General features: G+C 44.7%; 2 protein-coding genes across 2 annotated transcripts; one reads left to right on the forward strand and one right to left on the reverse strand.

Annotated features, from left to right (window-relative positions):
- The first annotated feature begins 7,068 nt into the window (after nucleotides 1–7,068).
- On the forward strand, nucleotides 7,069–14,086 carry SRSF9 (serine and arginine rich splicing factor 9). The gene is made up of 4 exons (XM_044989645.1): nucleotides 7,069–7,428; nucleotides 10,217–10,386; nucleotides 12,147–12,319; nucleotides 13,557–14,086. The coding sequence occupies exons 1-4, from the start codon at nucleotides 7,214–7,216 to the stop codon at nucleotides 13,698–13,700; spliced, it is 702 nt and encodes a 233-aa protein (XP_044845580.1). The 5' UTR covers nucleotides 7,069–7,213; the 3' UTR covers nucleotides 13,701–14,086.
- A 1,759-nt stretch (nucleotides 14,087–15,845) lies between these two features.
- On the reverse strand, nucleotides 15,846–20,331 carry GATC (glutamyl-tRNA amidotransferase subunit C). Its single transcript, XM_044989646.1, has 5 exons — nucleotides 20,135–20,331; nucleotides 19,153–19,203; nucleotides 17,508–17,674; nucleotides 16,523–16,626; nucleotides 15,846–16,101 (listed from the first exon to the last, which is right to left on the reverse strand). Exons 1-5 carry the CDS (start codon nucleotides 20,315–20,317, stop codon nucleotides 16,043–16,045), a joined length of 564 nt encoding a protein of 187 aa, XP_044845581.1. The 5' UTR covers nucleotides 20,318–20,331; the 3' UTR covers nucleotides 15,846–16,042.
- Between the last annotated feature and the right edge of the window lie 44 nt (nucleotides 20,332–20,375).

The following is a 20,375-nucleotide window of genomic DNA, read 5'->3' on the forward strand; positions in this document are numbered from 1 at the left end:
TCCATGCTCTTGTGAGCTGTAGGGTGAAGGTAACCTCAGCAAAGCATGGCTATTCTCATGACAGAAAAAGGAAAAGGATTGCAGAGGTTACTTTAGAGTCTCTCAAAAGCAACTTATAGCTTGATCTCCCTTCACTTCCACTAGCAGCTTGGGGCTCTGCAAATCATAAGGTCAACTAAGGAATTCTGCCTAACAAAGAATGTGATGTAATGGAACAGTTAAAGGGTCAAGAAAGACTTTTTTTGCTTGTAACTTTAAAAAGCAAAATATGCTTCCCAGACCCACAACAAACCCATTGAAACAGGAACTGACTCTCTCTCTATTCACTATTGCCCCATCCAGGGAGATAGTGCAACATGGGAGGGTTGTAGGTCAGTGAGGATCTTGTCTGGGTCCTATCTGCTCTTGATCAATTTTGAACCATGGCATGAATTCCTCAATGTATCATCACAATTCTTGGGCAGCTGGAGATTGCTTTGGACCCCAGTGCCAGTTAGGGCAGCTCTGAGGTGCCATGACCCTAGGGATATTGAAGCAGTGGGGGATAGCCAAGCATAGGGGATGCCTGGCCACATCCCCTAGCTCTGGGCTCTCACAGCAAGCGGGGGTTCTGTACCTACCAGGAAGAACCTCTCTTTGCTACGGATAGCCTTGGGGTGTGCACTGGGGAGGTGTGGCATCTGCAGTGTAGTCAGTGCCTCTTCCAACAGTAGACAGAATCCTGGAATTGTAGAAATAAACCATTCAGCATCCTGCAGTTTGATCAGCACATACTGCTATCTTTAGAAATGCCCATAAATAAGTGGTGACAGGGAGAGGTTGAACTTGCTGGCTGCAGCAAATTTCTAAGCATTCCTTAAACAATGGTGAGCTGGAAAAAAAGGGCTTTGATGATGACTGCGGGAAACACCAATGTATAGGAGATACAAGGGCTTTAAACAAAAACATGAAAGCATTGCTTGTTAATCAACAACATCAAAGTATACCTCACCCTCAGCAGAGAGCTGCAGGGAAAGGTGAATATGATAGCTAGAGTAAGGTAGGTGTCATCAAAGAAAATTGTGTAGTGAGGTGTCATGGGATTCAAACCATACATGGAATTTATTTAAATTGTAAGATCTTTGGGACAAAGGCTGATTTTTGCTATATGTCTGTCCTGTGCCACACACACTGGGGCCTGATCTGTGCTGGGTCCTTGTGGTGCTACTATTCATAGATTCTAAGGCCAGAAGAGACCATGGTGATCTAGTCCAGTGGTTCTCAACCTTTTTGGCCTCAGGACCCATTTGTAAATGTTTATGGCCTGTCACAACCCACAAATAGTCTGTGGGTGGAGGCCCTGGATTGGTTTCAGTCAGATTCTGCCCCCCTGGGGGATTGGGTCAGGGCCATCCCTAGACATTTTAGTGCCCTACTCAGCCCCCCGCACGGTCCCCAAGCCTCCGCAGCGGGGGGGGGGCATCCCCAGGCCTCTGCAGGGGGGCAGAAGCAGGCTTGGTGGGCAGAGGGGAAACCGCCCCCCAGCACGAGCCAGTGCAGTGGAGCAGGTTGGGGCCAGGTCGCTCCACTTCCTGCCACCCAGTGATTGCAGGGCAGGTCCAACCCCACACTCCCGGGGTGGCAGTGACCCGACCCCAGACCGCTCCTCTCTGTTCCCTTGGCTCCCAGCCTCGGGACTTGGGGGGGCAGAGGGGAACCGCCCCCCAGCACTCACTGGCGGTGCAGCTGGGAGCCGGCAGAGTGGAGCGGGCTGGGGACAGGTCACTCCGCTTCCTGCTGCCTGGTGAGTGCAATCCCCTGGGACGTAGCTCAGGGGAAGGGGTGGAATGGGGGTGGGGTTGGGGCGGAGCAGGGGTGGGGGTGTTGGGGAAAGGGTGGAGTGGGGGCGGGGCTGAGGCGGAGCAGGGGTGGGAAGAGGTGGGGCAGGGCTGGGGGCTTTGGGGAAGGGGTGGAGGAGGTGCAGGGGCAGCTTTCCTGGCTGGCTCAGCTGGCCGGAGGATCAGTTGGCCGCTGGAGCAGCATGCAGCTGTGTATGGCACCGGGAGATTTGGTGCCCTAAATTTCCTGGTGCCCTACACAGCTGCGTAGTTTGCATATGGGTAAGGACAGACCTGGTTTGGGTCATGTCTGGCACTCACCCCACAGTGATGGCTCCTGCAGCTCCTGTGGTCTGGGCTTGGCTCTCTGCTCTGGGGGTTGCAACCTCTGGGGTTGCATTGCCAACCACACCTCTGACTGGACCAAATTTGCGTGAGTGGAGTTGTCACCTGGCTCATGGGGTTGCAGTGCCACTCACTCAGATTTGGCCTACCTTGGACTCCCATCATCATGACAGCTGGGCCAAACCTGAGTGGTGCTGGGACCCCAGAGGTTGCAGTGTCTGGATCAGGAAAGCAAGCCCAGCCAGTCCCATGGGATAGGAGCTAACTGCCACACGACCCTTTGAAACATTCTGGCACTCCAATTTTGTGTCCTGAGTCCTGACCCATGTGTTGAGAAACCCTGATCTAGTCTGACCTCCTGTTTATCAAAGGCCATAGAACTTCTGCAAAATAATTAATAGAACATATCTTTAAACAAAATCCAATTTTGATTTAAAAATTGTCAGTGATGGAGAATCCACCCCAAGCCTTGGTAAATTGTTCCAGTGAGTAATTACTCTCACCATTAAAAATTTATGCCTTATTTCTAGTCTGAATTTGTCTAGCTTCAGCTTCCAGCCATTGAATTGTCTTATATCTTTCTCTGCTAGATTGAAGAGCCCATTGTTAAATAATTGTTCCCTAGGTAGTTACTTATAGATTGTAATAAAGACACCGCTTAGCTTTCTCTTTGTTACATTAAATAAATTGAGCTCCTTGAGTCTGTCACTATAAGGCATGTTTTCTAATTGTTTAATCATTCTCATGACTCTTCTCTGAACCCTCTCCCATTTATCAACATGCTTCTTGAATTATTGGCACCAGAACTAGACAGAGTATTCCAGCAGTTATTAATATAATCTATTGTTAGTATTAATCATTAGTATATTATAATAGTAAAGAATTATTACATAGAATTTAATGATCCCTTTTGAGAATTTGTAGGAAATCCAGGACATACACATTACAACTGCTAGGAAAATTTTGTGAGCCTACAACTTTTCTGCACAATTTGAGGAGATTCTCTGCTGGTTTAAATCAGTGTAGTTCCACTGACTTCTGTATAACTATGTCAATATATATCAGCTGAGACTATGACCCATAATCTTTAAGTAACAAGCCAACAAGCGTATTTTGCTTTTTTGTTGTGAGTGCTCACCACTGAAAAAAAGATCTTGCTTACTGTAACCATGTTTTTCTTCTGCTTAGTCATTCCACCGGCAAACACTGTGTTTGCTCTGATGAGCTTAACAAGAGTAAAAAAGCAGTAAAAAAACATTTTTGTCACTAAAGGAAGTAGATATGACTCTGAACATACAGAAGGTTGAAATCTGTGGAGAAAGACAGTACCATTTTACATATATTTTTTTTACAGATTAGAGATACACTTAGCCATCTGTCTAGGTTTTTATACTCTGCTTATCACTAGTATCTAAACACTTTAAGAGTCAGATTTTCAAGAGATTAGCACCCAACTTTTCCCATTTAGACTCCTAGACGAAGTATCAACATTTTAACAGGTTTCAGAGTAGCAGCTGTGTTAGTAATTTTAACAGGAGCTGCTGTGTGCTGCTGAGCACTTCTGAAAATTTTGCCACTTCAGACATGGGAACTGAGCTTTTATGAAGCTCTGGTCCCAGTTGTGGCTTCTGAATATTTTTGCAAATCTTTTCTGAAGAATGAGATGGTACCCTACCTCTACTACCCTTTTTAACCCATCCAGTTAGCCAAAAATTCAGGGTCTTGTGGGTTCTTCTAGATAGGAGGAAACATTGGTGATGGAGTCAGGTGTTTCTTTGATGCATTCCTGTTTATTTACAAACAGCAGGAATCAAGCAAGAGACAGTGTCTGCTCACAGTTCTAACCCCTTTTCCAGTCAGCACCAGTTAGTCTAAAAGCTCTCTCTCTTTGCTTTTCTCAGGGCTATGATCCCAGTCTTGGTCTGACTATGTGTGCTTGGCTTTTTTGCCCTTGCTCTCTGGTGTTTTCTCCTACTTCTCTCAAAAACACAGGCACACACAGCTCCATCAATCAATGCCCTAGCTCCTCCTGTGTTTGCTATATCATTCTCTGAATCCCCAGAAAACCCCTCAGCCTACATGGCGACGATTCTGCTCAGCCTTGCCATGGAGGTCTGTGGGGGTAGGGGTGTCTATTTTTATTACTAAACAAAGGGGAATTTAACTGCTCCCTCCTTTAGTCTGATGGGAGGGGCAGATCATGCTCACCAGTTTAAATGGGGGTTTAACCCAATCCATAACAATACAATGAAGTTGAGTAAATAGAGTGAAGATGGTATTGTGGCCCCGACTCTACCCTTTCCCTGCCCCCATTCCAATCCCTTCCCTAAAGTCCCCGCCCCAACTCCACCACCTCCCTGCCCCTATTGGACCTCTTCCCCAAATCCCCACCCTGGCCCTGACTCTTCCCTGAGCGCACTGCATTTCCCCTCCTCCCTGCTCCCTCCCAGCCGCACAAAACAGCTGTTTTGCAGCGCAGGTGCTGGGAGCTAGGGGGAAAAAGCAGGCATGCAGCGCGCTCAGGGGAGGAGGCGAAGGCAGAGCAGAGGCGGAGGTGAGCTGGGCGGGGAGCTGCCGGTTGGTGCACCCACCAATTTTTCCCTGTGGGTGCTCCAACCCCAGAGCATCCACGGAGTCGGTGCCAATGGTGCAGCTCACCACCGACCAGAAAACTGTCTTTTGGAAGTTTTAGCAATGCATGGTAGGGCCACAGAATGAGTTGCGCAGGAGTGACTGGGAGTATGGGGTCAATTTCCCAGTTTCTAACTGTCTCCATACCATAATGTTATCTGTGGCCCATAATTTTCATGCCTTTTAAAAAAATCTCATAAACCTATGTGTCCCTCCTTGCTGTCCCCCATATCTGAGAGAAGCATGGAGTCTGCACAGCTTAGCACTGTTGTCATGAGCATTGGAAGCACAGGGCACACAATCCTGAAGTATTTGCAGAGCCACAAGAAGAACCAAATGAGTGGGGAACCAGATGATGCCTTGGAGGACAGATTACTGTGGGACATAGCCAGAAACAATTCAAAGTTGCTGGTGGCATTCACGGAACAGTTGCGGATGGTGGAACACTGCTTTTGGGACTAAGAAATAAGCCTTGGCTGGTGAGATTGCATCATAATGCAGGTTTGGGATGAAGACCAGTGTCTGCAGAACTTTCAGATGTGCAAAGACACATTCTTCAATCTGTGGCTGAGCTTGCCTCAGCTTTCCAGTGCAGGGACACCAACATGAGAGCTGCACTGACAGTGGAGAAGCAAGTGGCGATCACACTGTGGAAACTTGCAAAGTCAGTTTTCTACCTGTCAGTCAGGAATAAATCTGGAGTCAGGAAACCCACTGTCGGGGACGTTGCAATGCAAGTGTGCAGGGCCATTAATTGCCTGGACTGTGACTCTCAGTAATGTGCAGGACATAGTGGATAGATTTCCAGTAATGGGATTTCCCGAACAGTGGTGGAGCAACAGATGGCATGCATATCCTTTCCAGGGAGGTGGATTACCTATGCTGACTGGAGAAACCCTCCCATGAGCATAAGTAATGTCTTCACTCTGCTGCAGCCTTTCAAGTGTAGATAAGCCCTGAGTATGCAGTAGAGCTGGGAGCTGGAAAAGAATTCAGGAGTACCGACGATCTCAAACTGTGAATTACAATTTTTGCAAAACTAATAGTTTTAAAATCACTTTCCTGTCTGATATTTGTTAAAATTGAAAGGTAACATTTTAAACTGAAAAAGGGAAATATTTGTTTTCACATAATGCACAAGACCTCGACCGGATTAAAAAAAGAAAAAAGATAGGACATTTATATAGATAATGAAAATATCCAAAGTCACAATCATAGGATTTTATTCAAAAAGTTTGGAATGGATGTAAACTCTAATTTTGTTAGGACAGAAAACAGCCTCTATGTGATGGGATTAGGAAGAAACTTTCCTTTTGTAAATGTTATTTAATAGCTAACTATACTAAGGTTTCTTGCACCTTGCTTCACTAAAGCATATGGTACTGGCCACTGCTGGAGACAGGGTACTAGTCTAGAGGGACCAATGATCTGATCTGCAATAGGATTTACATACATGCGGTAGAACCTTAGAGTTACAAACACCTTGGGAATGAAGGTTGTTCGTAACTCTGAAATGTTCGTAACTCTGAACAGGGCATTATGGTTGTTATTTCAAAAGTTTACAACTGAACATTGACTTAATACAGTTTTGAAATTTTACTATACAGAAGAAAAATACTGCTTTCCCTTTATGTTTTTAGTAGTTTAAATTTAACACAATACTGTACTGTATTTGCTTTTTTCCCCTCTCTCTCTGCTGTTGCCTGATTGTGTACTTCTGGTTCCAAATGAGGTGTAGGGTTGACTGGTTAGTTCATAACTCTGGTATCAGAGGGGTAGCCGTGTTAGTCTGGATCTTTGCTGCTTTCATAACTCTGGTGTTGCTAATTCTGAGGTTCTACTGTAAAATGTTATAAGCACATAAATACAGGATGAGGGCCTGGGATTATGGAAAAAGTGTATTTCTATTTTTGTTTGTTTGCTCCCTTAATTTGTTTGTCAGTATTTTGTGTTGAGTCAGTTTCCCTGTAGTCTTTCCCTTTTTTGTCTTTCATAGAACAGCAGGGGAGGGGAGAGAAAATACTTTTATTACATGGTATTGGAAAAATCACAAACATTTAAGCTTTGAATTGCTTCTATCACTTTAAGCAAAAAGGGAAATGAAATGAAAGGAGAAGGTTGCACGTGTGCAAGAGAAAGGCCTGCAACTATCACAGCCCAGGGTGACTGAAACTCGCGCCTGCGCCCTCAGGGCGAGTGGCTCTGTCCGCCTGAACTGGAAGCTTGCGCAATCGCAGTAAAATAGGCGAACTGCGAGCATGCGCAGTGCTGGGGCGCAGAGCACAACGCATGCGTAACGAAAGCTGTGTGCGGTTGCTGGCGCCTCCTCCCCTTTAAGCGCGTTGTTTAGTGTCCTCCGTCAGGAGGTAGGGACAGCTCGGCGGTTCCTAGCCGCTGTGTGCACGGGCGGTGCGGCGAGAATGTCTGGCTGGGACCGGGAGATGGGCTTCGGGCCCGGGGGCTCGGGTCGGGGCGGCGCGGGGGACGGGCGGATCTACGTGGGGAATCTGCCGGCGGACGTGCGGGAGAAGGACCTGGAGGAGCTTTTCTACAAGTACGGCCGCATCCGCGACATCGAGCTCAAGAGCAAGCGCGGCCTGGTGCCCTTCGCCTTCGTGCGCTTCGAGGACCCGCGGTGAGCGGGACGGGGGAGCGGGCCCCCGGGAGAGCCGGCCCGGCCCGGCCCGGCCCGGCCTGAGGCTGGTGGAATCCCTCCGCCGGGTCACGGAGCCCTGGAGACGGCCCGCCCGGGCCCTCGACGGGAAACTCCTCTGCACCAGAGCCCGGGCGCGCACCCCCGGTCCCCAGGGGAGGACCTGCTGCACCTCCCCACGCTCGGCCCCGGCTGGCCGGGCGCCCCTCCCCCGGAGAAGGAGCCTATCGGCCTGTTCTCTCCTAGCGGGCAAAGCCCTCACGCACCCTTCCTGCCCCCACGCATCACTCCGCGCCTGGTGTGACCCCCGCTCCCGGACAGCCTCCATCTGTATCAGGGGCATCGCCCACTTCCCCCCCCCAGCAATCTGCCCTAGGAATAACGGACAGTGACGCGCGCAGCAAATCTGTGAATGGGGACCTGCTCTCCCCCTTCCGAGCTGACGGGACTCTGCCTAAGTGACACCGGTACATCATCTCTTAAAAGAACACCCAGAAACGGCCCTATCAGTCTGTTCTGGTACTTCCCAAGTCGTTTAGTTTCCCCTTTTGTATGAATTAAAATGTGTAGATTTTCCACTTCTAAGCAGTGTATAATATCACAATTTTGTCTGCATGGGAGCAATTGTAATATTACAGGCACCAAGGTTTGAGCTTGCAGGAGAAATGAATTGATTCACTTTGGCCATGTAAATTATTGTGTGTGTGAGAACACAGATTGGGTTTGAAAACTTTAAACCCAGTATGGCTGTAGTCCTCAGCAAGGTAGATACTGCTTTGCATAACACAGCTAATAAATAATGGGCAAGTATGAGGGAGGAATACATGCTCATTGATTGTCCTCTTTAATGAGTTAAGCTGATTGCAGTGGTCTAGATAACTGTCTTCTGAATTCTCCATATTTTACCTTTTTCAGGTAGCATCAAAGGGGCTTTGGCAAGCCTGGGGAATGTTTTCACAAGGTTCTAGTACCAGCAGTTACAAACAATTCGTAATGTACACATAGTCCCAGACTCTGAATTTCTGTTCATCTGACTATAAACATAAAGGTGTTATCTTCTTTGTTTCTTAACTTTAAAAAAAAATAATTCTAGTTGATACTTAAGCACAACTCAGAAACTCAAACAGATGGTTTCCTGCAGCAATTGTAACTATTCACCTCCACCCCTATGTACCATGCAGGTATATGGTTTTGTCTCTAATATGAGCAGACTGTGGCTAAGTACAGTTATTACTGGTGAAATGCATCTGAATTTCCTAATATTGTGTTTAAAATATCATCCACGACAGTGAATAACATATCTGCATTCATTATTTTTGAATCAGGGTTTATGGACATATTGTAGATGCGTCCCCAGACATTACAGAGACCATTTTTGGCTTAGCAGAGACACTACATCACAGATTGCCCATGACAGGGAAAACAGCATCCCTTTGTCAGTTACAACATTTATTTTCGGGGAGAAGAAAACATTTAACTGAGAAAACAATGTGAGGTGGGTTTTTTTGGCTCCTTTAATGTAGATTAACATTTTTGGGGGTGGGACTGGCATAAGAGTCAGAACTATGTGACCAGCCATTTCTCCATGGACCATGAGCCCGTGTGTTAAGGACCACTGGTGGATCAGACCCAGTTTGGGAACCACACTTCTAAAGTAAGCCCATGCAACACTCAGGCAATCTAAGAGGAAGGGGTGTTCTTTATCTAGGTTATTGGGTAGATTGTTTTGTTCACAGATATTTTGTTGATGGTTCACAGGAGTTTAAATCTGTAGTCCCTCCTGCCTTTTTAAAAACAAACAAACACATAAATAACCCTCTCTCCCATCCCCTGTGACACTCTAAAGAGAAAGCCACACCTTGATAAGGGTGACGACAATGAGGTCCTGGTCCATGACTAGGGCTCTTAGGCCTATGGTAATACTAATAACAATAGATGCTAAACTTCTCAGGATTGGGATGCTCTGTTAATGCACTGTGTTCTCACTTATGATCTTCCAGTGTTATTTCTACCTTCCGCAATGCTTTTTGAAATTAATTTTAGAGAGAGTTTGCACACTTGTAAAGTTCAGCTTGCAAGGACTGAATTTTGAAAAGATTTATGTTTAAATGAACAGTTATTCTGTGGTTATATATAACTTTGCAACTACTTTCAATCTTTAGTTTTCAGTTCATGCCCTTCTGCATGCGTTAGCATAGACTTGCTGGGATGGAAAGTGAGATTAGGTCTAGGCTTTAATACAACATCAGAACGGTTTCAGGAAAACAAATATCCCTTGTATATAATTATGCAAGCCAAAACACCATAATGAGGCAGTTTCTAATAAGTGGCTTGTTAGTGAAGGTAAAGTATTCACCCTCACTGCCTGCCAGATTATGAAAGAGCTTTGTTCCATGCGGATCAGAGTTCAGTCAGAATGCAGCCTTTCTGAGAAATGGCCCCTGCTTCTAAGCATAGTGGATAGGCAGAACCTGTCGGTGAATGCAAGATAAATAATGTGATTCTCCTGTGTTCTTTGCAGTGGATGTGGCTGTAACCTGAAATAGATGGTGCACAGGAATGTAAGAGCTTGGAAAAAGCTTTTAACAATTTACAGATGTGATACACTGTTAGCTGATGAATCCATTTCAAACTCAGTCCAAAATATCCTCAAATATTTTTGCAGCTACTTTAAAACTGCAATATTTCTAACATGCTTGATGGCCCACTGAGATGTTGGGAATCACTGACTGAGCATCATTAATCACTGATTCATGTTATTTGTTTGCAGAGATGCAGAAGATGCAGTTTATGGGAGAAATGGTTATGATTATGGTCAATGCCGACTGCGTGTTGAGTTCCCCAGATCCTCCCGAGGTCGGGGTGGAGGTTTTGGTGGGGGGCTGCGTGGGAGGAATGGCCCTCCGTCACGACGTTCTGAATTTCGAGTCCTTGTTTCAGGTATGTTACCTTCCACACTTCAATTTGGCTAGGACTCATCCTAATGCTGTGCCTCATTGTATTGTGTCCTTGTCTCGCGAAAAAGGAGCTTTTCATATCACTGAAATAGTTTAAGGTTTTTTTTGTAACATGAAACCTCTTCCTGTAAAGGAGTATCCCGGTGCAGTTCCCTTTCCAGTTTGACTTGAGGAGGAGTCTTGTTGCTTTTTGGAGCACATCTTGATGAATGGTGAGCAGAAATGTCTTCATAGGGGCCAGATGTGAACTCAGCCGTGGATTCTGAAATGTACCAGCGTTGTGTGAGTGGGCAGATGCATAGAAGGAGGGAGAACTTGGGCACCATTCTTGCACGATGAAAACAGTTGGGCACTAGATGGAATGGTACCTAACATTTCATCATAATTAGAAAGGATTTGTTAGAGATCTCCTATGATGTAACATGCTCTGATAGGTGTTGACATTTTGTTCATTTAAAAAAAACAACCAAACACGTGATCTGTGCCTCAGCAACTCCACATGATCTACTCATAGCTGCATGATCTACTCACTATGGGAAAGAATGACTAAGGCACCATGGAAGGGAGCCCCCCTCAAGCAACCAGTGGATTCCTGAGGTGGGACTTCATACAAAAAAACAAAGAAACAAACTGAAAAGGCCATTCAAGTAGTGAGTTGACATTAGGAAATAGGGGTGGAGGGGGCCCTTTATGGGAGAGAAATGAAAGTATGTTTGGAAGTTCTGCAATGCATATGAAATCCCAGGAGGAGATTCATTACTCCCTGACAGCGGATGCTTGGGACAGTCCATAAAAAAACATACCTGTATGTCTCTCCCGAAAACATGTTTATCTCCATGCATCACCTTAAAATACCCACATCGCCATTTCTCTGCATGCTCTTGTGACTTTATGGCTAAAAAAAATAAAACGTTCCCTGTAAGGAAGCCACTCTACTGTAGCAATAAAATATCGTCAGCATTGCAGCAGGATCTGAACGCTATCCAGTGAAACCAGGAGTACATCTCCTCTTCAGGAGCCTGGGAGGGCTGGGGGAGAATAACTGAAAACCATCTGATTTTTTTTGACATGAGCACGAAAACCTACTTTGGTAAAGGGTATTGTGAAGCCTTCTTGAAAATTGCCAGGACCAGCAGTACATTAGAGTCTCCAGCGTGCTGTGGGCAGGGAAACTCAACTCTGTGCCTTCCTTTAGGTAAACATGCTGATAATTACCAGCTAAACGCATGTGGTTTTGCTCACTACCAGAGGATGAACTGCTGGAATCTCAGGACCCAAATTAATACAACTGATATGAATGGGACAAGCCAATCTTGGATGGGGAGCTGAGCTTGAGGAACCTTAAGGGAAAAAAAATGTCCTGCTTTGAGAGCAAAATCTTCATTACAGATGTACAGGGTTTGAGGGGTGGTTCTGAATTACTTTGCAACAGCACAAATAGCAGATTCCTCTGAAATCTCAGCACGTTGAATTCCAGAGAGACCCAGGGACTATCTTACAGGCAGGAGGCCCACATTTTGTACCTTCCACGGAGGGCTCAGCTGCTGGTTTTCTGGAATGGAACTTAGTGCTATTTTTTTGGATCCCTCCATTCTTATTGCAGTTCTGATCCTATGGAAAAGTCACAAGGCACATTGAAGTGATGAAGCCCTTGGCCTGGCAGAGTCAGCATCCCTGGGACAGCCTGAGTAGATGGCCTTTTTGTTTATATGGTGTCTTATGTTTTGTGTTCTCCATGCTCAGGGCTTCCTCCGTCAGGCAGCTGGCAGGACCTGAAGGATCATATGCGTGAAGCTGGTGATGTTTGTTATGCAGATGTACAGAAAGATGGAATGGGTGTAGTTGAGTTTCTTCGCAAGGAAGATATGGAATACGCATTGCGTAAACTGGATGACACCAAATTCCGCTCTCATGAGGTGGGTTCGTGCCTTCAGGGGAAGAACATGTGTGTGCAGTCATGGAGGAGCATACACTTTTTTTCCTTGTCATGCTGGTCTCAGGAGGCATAAGAACAGAACCTAGTGATAACGTTGGAGTTGGTGGTTAATAGTGACCTGTTACAATAATATAAAGGGTCCTTCCTATCTTTTGTGACACACATCCCATTGTGGCTTGGCATGTTAGGGTCTTGGCTCAGTGCGTGAAGTAACTAATATTGAATGTTTTAAAAATATAACATTTGGAAGGGGCGGGGCTCAGACAAGCCCGTTTGACATAGCTGAGAGCTGTACTGTTGGCTGCACCCTTCATTACCTGGAAGCCAAGAATTTGGACTGCTTGCCTCTGACTTCTACAGGGTAAGCTAGCTTGTTGTGGCATTCTCCCTTTGGCCACAGTAGCTCACAGCCTTCTCCTTTCAACTAAGCCAACTCATGTTGCCTCTGCCAGCTGGGTGCTTTGTCAGCAAACTACATTACTCTCCCAAAGAACAAGCTGGTGAACAGCTATGTTGGTTTCTATAGCTGTTTTTCCCATGCCCCAGCATGGAGCCTCTTCTTCTGGTGGTCTCCTGGTGTGTGAGCCAGTAAACCACTGCTTTTTCATTCTTGGAGCTGTGCTACTTCATTGCAACCACCTTCCAGTGGCTGAGCTGTTCTGCTCCAACCATCCTCTCAGCTGAAGGCTGAGTGTGCTTGCTGTGGAGATTTCCTTACAGAACTTGAGGTGCTTATAACATGATCATGACCTGAGAGTTCGGCCTTTCCTTACTGTGCTGAAGGACTGTACTAGTATCTATAGCTATTTCCCTCCAGCAGTTAAGGATGGAGTCAGACCATTGGGACCTTCACCCTCTGGCTGTACTGGTTGCCACAGCCTCTTCCTTTGTGGTTGGATGTGGGAGGCACTTGTCCATGGTCCTCTTCTGGCTGCTGAGCCTCTGCCCTTGCAGATGATGATGGCTAGCAAGGTATTTCTCACTAGTACATGCACAATACTGTTTTGTAACGAACCTCTTCGAGGCATCAGGTGCCAGCGCAGAGTTTGACCCAAGCAGCAGTAGATGGATTTATACTGCCCTCTTTGTGGAAACTCCAGTCTTTGGTTATTTATGCTTTGGTCTTAAACTCCATTTGGTGTTATTCATATTAGTGGAGGACTGTTAATCAGGATGCAATGTAAATGTTTGGGTTTTCTTCTTTGTTTAAATTTCAGGGTGAAACTTCCTATATCAGAGTCTGTCCCGAAAGAAGTACCAGCTATGGCTACTCGCGGTCCCGTTCTGGTTCAAGGGGTCGCGATTCTCCATACCAAAGCAGGGGATCACCACGCTACTCATCCCCCTTCAGGCCATACTGATTGCATCCAACAGGGACTTTTTAAAAATGTGAACTGAGCCTCTTTTTTTTGCTCGGAATTTACATTCCAAAACTGATGGATATAGTCTTTCGTAGGAGCTCTTTGTTTTTCCCTTTTATTAAATAAAAATCTTTTTTTTAATGACTTACAGTTTTTACTAGGGAAATGTTGGTAATGAAATATTTTGAATCTCTGCAGTTCAGTTTTGTTTTTGGTTTGAAAAATGTCAAGTGTACTTTTTTCCCTCCTAACTGAGGAAAAATAAGCTTGAGATTTAGCACAATAACTATTGGTGGCTTGTCTGCAGGACAGTGATAAAAAGCAATGGAGTGACTGTATGACTCAGCCTGTTGTGTAGAAATATATTTAAATGTTTTAGTAACTCACAAGCAGTGGTTGTCTTTTGTACAATTAGAGGAAGATCATTGCATTAAGAGGAGGTGGGAGCAGGTGCAAGCAACTCTGAGGTTGTGAGCTGCTAGGTACCTAAATATGTACGGCAAGTGGTTCTCCCTTGCAGCATCAGAACAGTGCACTCTAGAATGGCAGGTGGAGGAGGGCTGAACTGCCTGAGGGCATTTTCACATGGGATGGTATCACTGTTAATGAGCTGGCTTTCTCCCCTTTACAATAACCTAGTGAGCAAAAAAAGGGAAAATAAAATTGTGCTATAGCACCTTTTTCAGTTGGAGATCTCAAAGTGCTTTATGCATTTATCAAGCATCTCTATGCTTATGCAAAAGTACTGCTTGTTTTACAAATGCCTAAAATTACAATGCAGCCAGAATGATTTATATGAAGTCACGGAGTCAATGATAGGACAAATAATGAAGTCCAGGAGCGATGGCTGTTCTACTAAAATGTCCTCTAAATAATAATACTTAAGAGTACTTTTCATCCATAGATCTCAAAGTGCTTTACATAAGAGGCTGGTATCATTATCCCCATTTTACAGATAGCATATGTGAGGCACAGAAGTGAAGTGACTTGCTAAGGGTCATCCAGGAGGGTAGTAGTAGAGCTGGGAATAGAACCTAGGGCTAATAAATCCCAGTCCATGGCTCTAACCACAGAGCACACTGCTTCTAGTGGAGGCTCACAGTGTCTACCTGGGCTACAGAAGCTTGATAGACTGCTTAATTTTCTAAAATCTGCTCTGATGTGTGACCAAAAAAGTTGTTGTGCATCTTTATTTCACACCTGACTGCACGTGATGTCTAGCTTCCACGTAGTGGAGTTATTTAAAATAAATGACAGTTTTGCTGCCTCAGCCTGTGATAGGAAGGCTTAGCTATGTTGGAGAATTTCAACAGTGCAAGCAATTGCAATGCTTAACACCTTTTGTATCCCGTAGAAGTGCTTTTAGTGGTGGACAGACACTGGCAGCATTACTGCAATTACACTCGCTCTGAGCAAAGCCCACAATGGTTGCATCCTGCACCAGCTCACCACGCTATCAATGTGGACAGAAAATAGTGGGACTTCATTTCTAACAGGGCAACTGGTCTTTTGAATACACTTTCATAATGGCCCTAGAATCTTTTCAGTTTTCTGTCTGAGCAAGGCTCTCCAGCCCAAAGCCATTATTTCACTTAAGAAACAAGCACGTTTCCTATACAACCTAAATACAATTTTAGGTAACTAATTTACAAGCACAAAATTGGACAAAGCACTGGATAGAGTGCAGTGTATATAGATGTGGAACAAGATGCAGTGTTGACATGGAGGTACTTGGTAGAAGCAAAAAAGTTCATAAAAATTGCAGCATCTAATAAATCAAGTGCTTTCTTAGTCTACAGGGAAAAGTAAAGTAGGGGCAAAAAGCAGTTTTATGTAGCATTCTCCTATGTGGGACTTTGGGTAAGTATCAGATCACTGAGTGACAAGATGGGAGAAGCTCCAAATGAATCTAAGTACTGGAACATTCTACTCATTCTGCTTAAGTAATTTGACAGTAAAATAGTACCAGTTTCCCTCCCCCAATCAGCAGGGTTGATGTAGGCAGCTGTTGTGTCTAGAGTACTAACTGTGCATGATATTTTCAAGGTTGACATTTGGAAAGCTTCACCAAATACAGACTAATCAGAGGCACTGAGGCCAAATTTCTAGACTTGTAAATGGCCCATAGCCTTCCACCTTTGTATATACTGGAAAAATACACCAAACCTTTAATTTCAATGTAATCTTACAGAAGAAAGGAAGGAAGAAAAATCAAATAATTAGGTGAGGGTATTATTCTTGGGCTTAGACACTTGCATCAAGATACTCCACAGCCATGGTTGCATATATGCCAATTGTCACAGATGACTTAAAAGCCGAAGTGGCATTCCAGACCTTGACTTTCACTCGGAGACTTGCAGAAAAGTATCTCGCTCCTCTAGCTTTGGTAAAGGGATGTTACCTATTAGCAAACAAAACAAATGATAGCATGAGACAAACTGCTCGTTATTTAGTCATTCCTACTATGAAACATATACTTGCCCATGTGGCTCACTTTAAAAACTTACAGCTGACTAGCTTTTTCCCTGCAAAGAAGCTCCACTTTAATTTACAGACAGTTATCTCTTAGAATAGTTCCAAATGTGTGCAATAACATTAGGGTAGGATAAAACCCTTTACTTGCTACACGACTACTAGCCAAGTAAGAGAGCTAGACACCAGTGTTTCTCCATGGGTAGCCAAAGCTATCATTGCCCTATTTCAGTATCTTCCTGCTACTGGCCAGTGCATTCAACTGTGGCAGGTTACATCTCTCAGATCAGCTCAAGCCATCTACCTGGGCTTTATCAAGTCCAAATGAGTTGTATATCAAAAGATGGTACCTGGTGGGGCTACGAAATATTCCTCAACTGTTTCTCTGGCATTTTGCAGCAGCTCCTCAGTGCAGTTGCCTTCTGTGATGTTATCTTCTCTGAGATACAGACATCTGAGGAGCACAGGAGACTACTAGCAATTTCTGAGACTACTTTCTTTGCCAACTAAGTACAGGAGCATCTGGTACTGGATATAAAATCATGCCCCTAGAGCCAGGAGGAGATTGCCTGGCTCTAAAACAATTAACATTAATCTTCTAAACTTGTTCCAGTTCAAAATGCTATTAGCATATCTTACATAGTTCTTGCTTAGAGCCACTGGCAGGTGGGTGAGCAACCTCAACTTCCCTCCTGCCTGTCCTATAGCTCAGTTAGCTGGTCAGGCTCCACATACAACCATACAAAAGATCTATTGTAAACTACAGTGAAACCTTGGGAAATTTCCCAATGTCCTCAAATCAGCAGGACCTTCAGCACTGAGCTGTACATGGACACAAGCACAGAAGCGCTGCATTGGACTTACTGCTCAAGATTATTGGCACTATGTAAAAAGCTGAGTGAGACAAACCCTACATGAAAGTGTACAGTCAAGCTGACTTCTTGACCAACTAAAGCAGCAGAAGAAGTGACAGCAATACAAAGTAGGCAGCCTGTGTATCAAGAGCAGCAGGGATAAACACATTTTGAAGTGACTGAGGATCTTGTTCCAGGGCATTTGGGGGACAGCATTTTGTGACATGAAGAATCCGTGCAAGATACATTAAGGAATTGGAGTACATCTTTGTTATGCTTCTGTGCCTAGTTCAGGGACACTACACAGACACTTTTCCTACACAGAACCACATTGACGTAAAACACTAGATAAAGTTTTTGTGGAAAAGGGACCAGTTTCATAGCTAGGATGATTAGTGAAAACAGTTTTTCTGTTGAGACTATGGGTGTAAACAACTTGGTAAGTTAACAGATAAGCAGGTTACTAGCCATGATTTGTTACCTGTCCTCTAGTACTGAATCCATTGGTTCTACCCCTTCTGTGTTAACAGCATGAAGTTGATCAGCAAATTGGATTGCTTTCTCCAGCCGTTGTACACCCTCCCAGTTGCGGAAGTCAACTAGTGCCAGACGTTCCAGGTGATCAAGCACCTCCACAGTTACTTTTTTCTGCAAAAAGAAGGAAACAATCACAGATCTAGGTCCTAGAAGGAGACTGCCACATACTGATGAGTTGGTGTGGGCAGAGATGAGTAAACTATAAATATTGCTGCTAAAATTCTTTAGAGTAAAAGCATTTCTTGTTCAAGAAATAACTATTTTATTATACACCCCTACCTCGATATAACAGTGTCCTCGGGAGCCAAAAAATCTTACCGCATTACAGGTGAAACCGCGTTATATCGAACTTGCTTTGATCCACTGGAGTGTGACCCCCCCCCCCTCCGGAACCACTGCTTTACCGCGTTATATCCAAATTCGTGTTATATCGGGCCGCATTATATCGGGGTAGAGGTGTATTTGAGCATCTTGATATTTTGCTGTATTTTATATTTCCTCATCTTTTTAGTGAAACCAGATTAGAAGCTCCTAAAAAGAACACTGCCGAATGGATACAACAATGTAGCACAAGTGCCCAGCTGTTTGTATGAACCAGCATCCCCACTATCTTTCCCCTCCTCATTTGGTGTCTAGCAGAGGTAAGTCAAAAGAGCAGTTACTCTTATAACCAATACACACAACTCCACAAGGTAGCTGGCTAGAGCAGTGACTCTCAACCTTTCCAGACTACTGTACCCCTTTCAGGAGTCTGATTTGTCTTGAATCCCCCCAAAATTCACCTCACTTAAAAACTACTTGCCTACAAAATCAGTCGTAAAAATACAAAAGTGTCACACCACACTATTACTGAAAGATTGCTTACTTTCTCATTTTTACCTTATTATAAAATCGATTGGAATATAAATATTGTACTTACATTTTAGTGTATAGTATATAGAGCAATACAAACAAGTCATTGTCTGTGTGACATTTTAGTTTGTGCTAACTTTGACAGTGCTTTTTATGTAGCCTGTTGTAAAACTAGGCAAATAACTAGTTTTTTATTTGTTATTTGATGTACCCCCTGGAAGACCTCTACATACCCCTGGTTGAGAACCACTGGGCTAGAGGAGCCAAAGAATGCACTACCACAGCCATTGATCTTCTCTCCATAGATCTAGCAATGTGGGGCAGATCCTTAACTTGGGTAAACTGTCATTGTTCTGTTGCCCTCAGTGGAGCCTGACAATTTATAGCAGCTGAGATCTGCCTCTGTAAGTTTGAGTGACCTATGAACTTTAATGCTATCACAAGAACACTTGATTTAAACAAATGCTCCCCCAGAACACCAGAGGGTTAGTTTAATTATTTCAGTTTCATTTGAAAATTAATGACAACTTATTTTGTGTAGCTCTGTCTTCCAAGTTCTAGTCTGAACTAACATGGCAACACTGTTGGGTATAGGGTTTAGAAAACTGTCCTGAGTTTTGATTTGGAGGGATGTAATTAATTTTACCATTATTTCCTCTCAAATTTGCAGTTACTAGCTAACAGAGGAAAGTTATATTGACCAGGTCTGTTTAAATGTTTTGCTGAATTCACCATACCTCAGGGCGTGGTCTCTGTTCCACATGCTGCCATGTTGGATTCTGGTAGACCTAAAGTGGAAGAGGTGGGCAGTGATAAGTATGCAACAGCAGTTTGAATATTTAGGATGAATAATCTCAGATCATAGACACATTGTCTAAAATACTTGTAAATTGATTCTATTTTGTAGGGGAAATTAGCCCCAGAGAGGAGAATGAAACCAAACCCACATGTACTGAGAAATAAAGTTGAAAGATTGGCGGTAGTGATGAATCAGTTGATGCAAAACAAAATATACTTTGCACTTTTGCACCTCAGGGCATGTCAGAATGCTTAAAGGGCAGGGAAGCCTACTGAAATTGTGTTTTGCTAAAGGGACAAATAAGATTGTGGTACAGAATCCAGGAGTCTAACTCCTAGTCTTATACTTTAAACATTAAACAATATCTGCTGCCTGAAACTTGCTAGCTGATTTATTACTCATGTTCCTCTTACTCCTGATTAAATTAATGTAAAAAGTGGATTATATTTTGTAATCTATTGTTTTGCAGCTTTTAATTTGACTAATAAAAATTTTGAAAATCAGATGCATTATAAACTGTCTTCTAGCTACAGTCTCCTTGCTGTATTTGTATGTGACAGTACACTAAGTGTAGCCCGTTGAATGGACCCTGATTCCTGTATGTAGCTTTGGGATTTGCTCCGGTCCACAGACACATCCAATGTTATGTATTCTGCTGTCATAATGCGAGGCTCTGGCTTGTAACTGTCACCCATTGACCATTACTCTTCCAAGGCGTCTCTTTGCTACTGTCACCGGCTGGGTGGAGGTTGGATGGGGGCAGTCGATTAAACATCCCCTTCATGACAGGATCCCCGATTCTCCTTCCCTCCTGGGGCGAGTGGCTGATGTCCCCCCGTGTCTTGCTATAAATCCTGCACTGGATGCGCGACACCCATCGGATATCATGGGAGCGAACCGAGGCCGCTCCGCGGTCTCACCCGGCCCCTCCGCCGGGGGTCCCCCGCAGCTTCCTCCCGGCCGTCACTCCCTCCCGAAGCAGCCTGCGTGAAGCGGCTTCCTGGGGAAAGGCCGCCCCAGTACGAGGCTCCTCCCGAGGGAGCGCCCCTGAGGGAGCGGCCGCACCGCAGAATCCACATTCTCCCACCCCCGGACTTCCGCATCCGGGGACGCAGGCTCAGGCAGCTGAGCGGATGTGCGTCATCGCGCTGCGCTTACCAG

Source organism: Mauremys mutica, chromosome 16 (genome assembly GCF_020497125.1).
Source record: "Mauremys mutica isolate MM-2020 ecotype Southern chromosome 16, ASM2049712v1, whole genome shotgun sequence".
Classification (NCBI taxonomy): Eukaryota; Metazoa; Chordata; order Testudines; family Geoemydidae; genus Mauremys; species Mauremys mutica.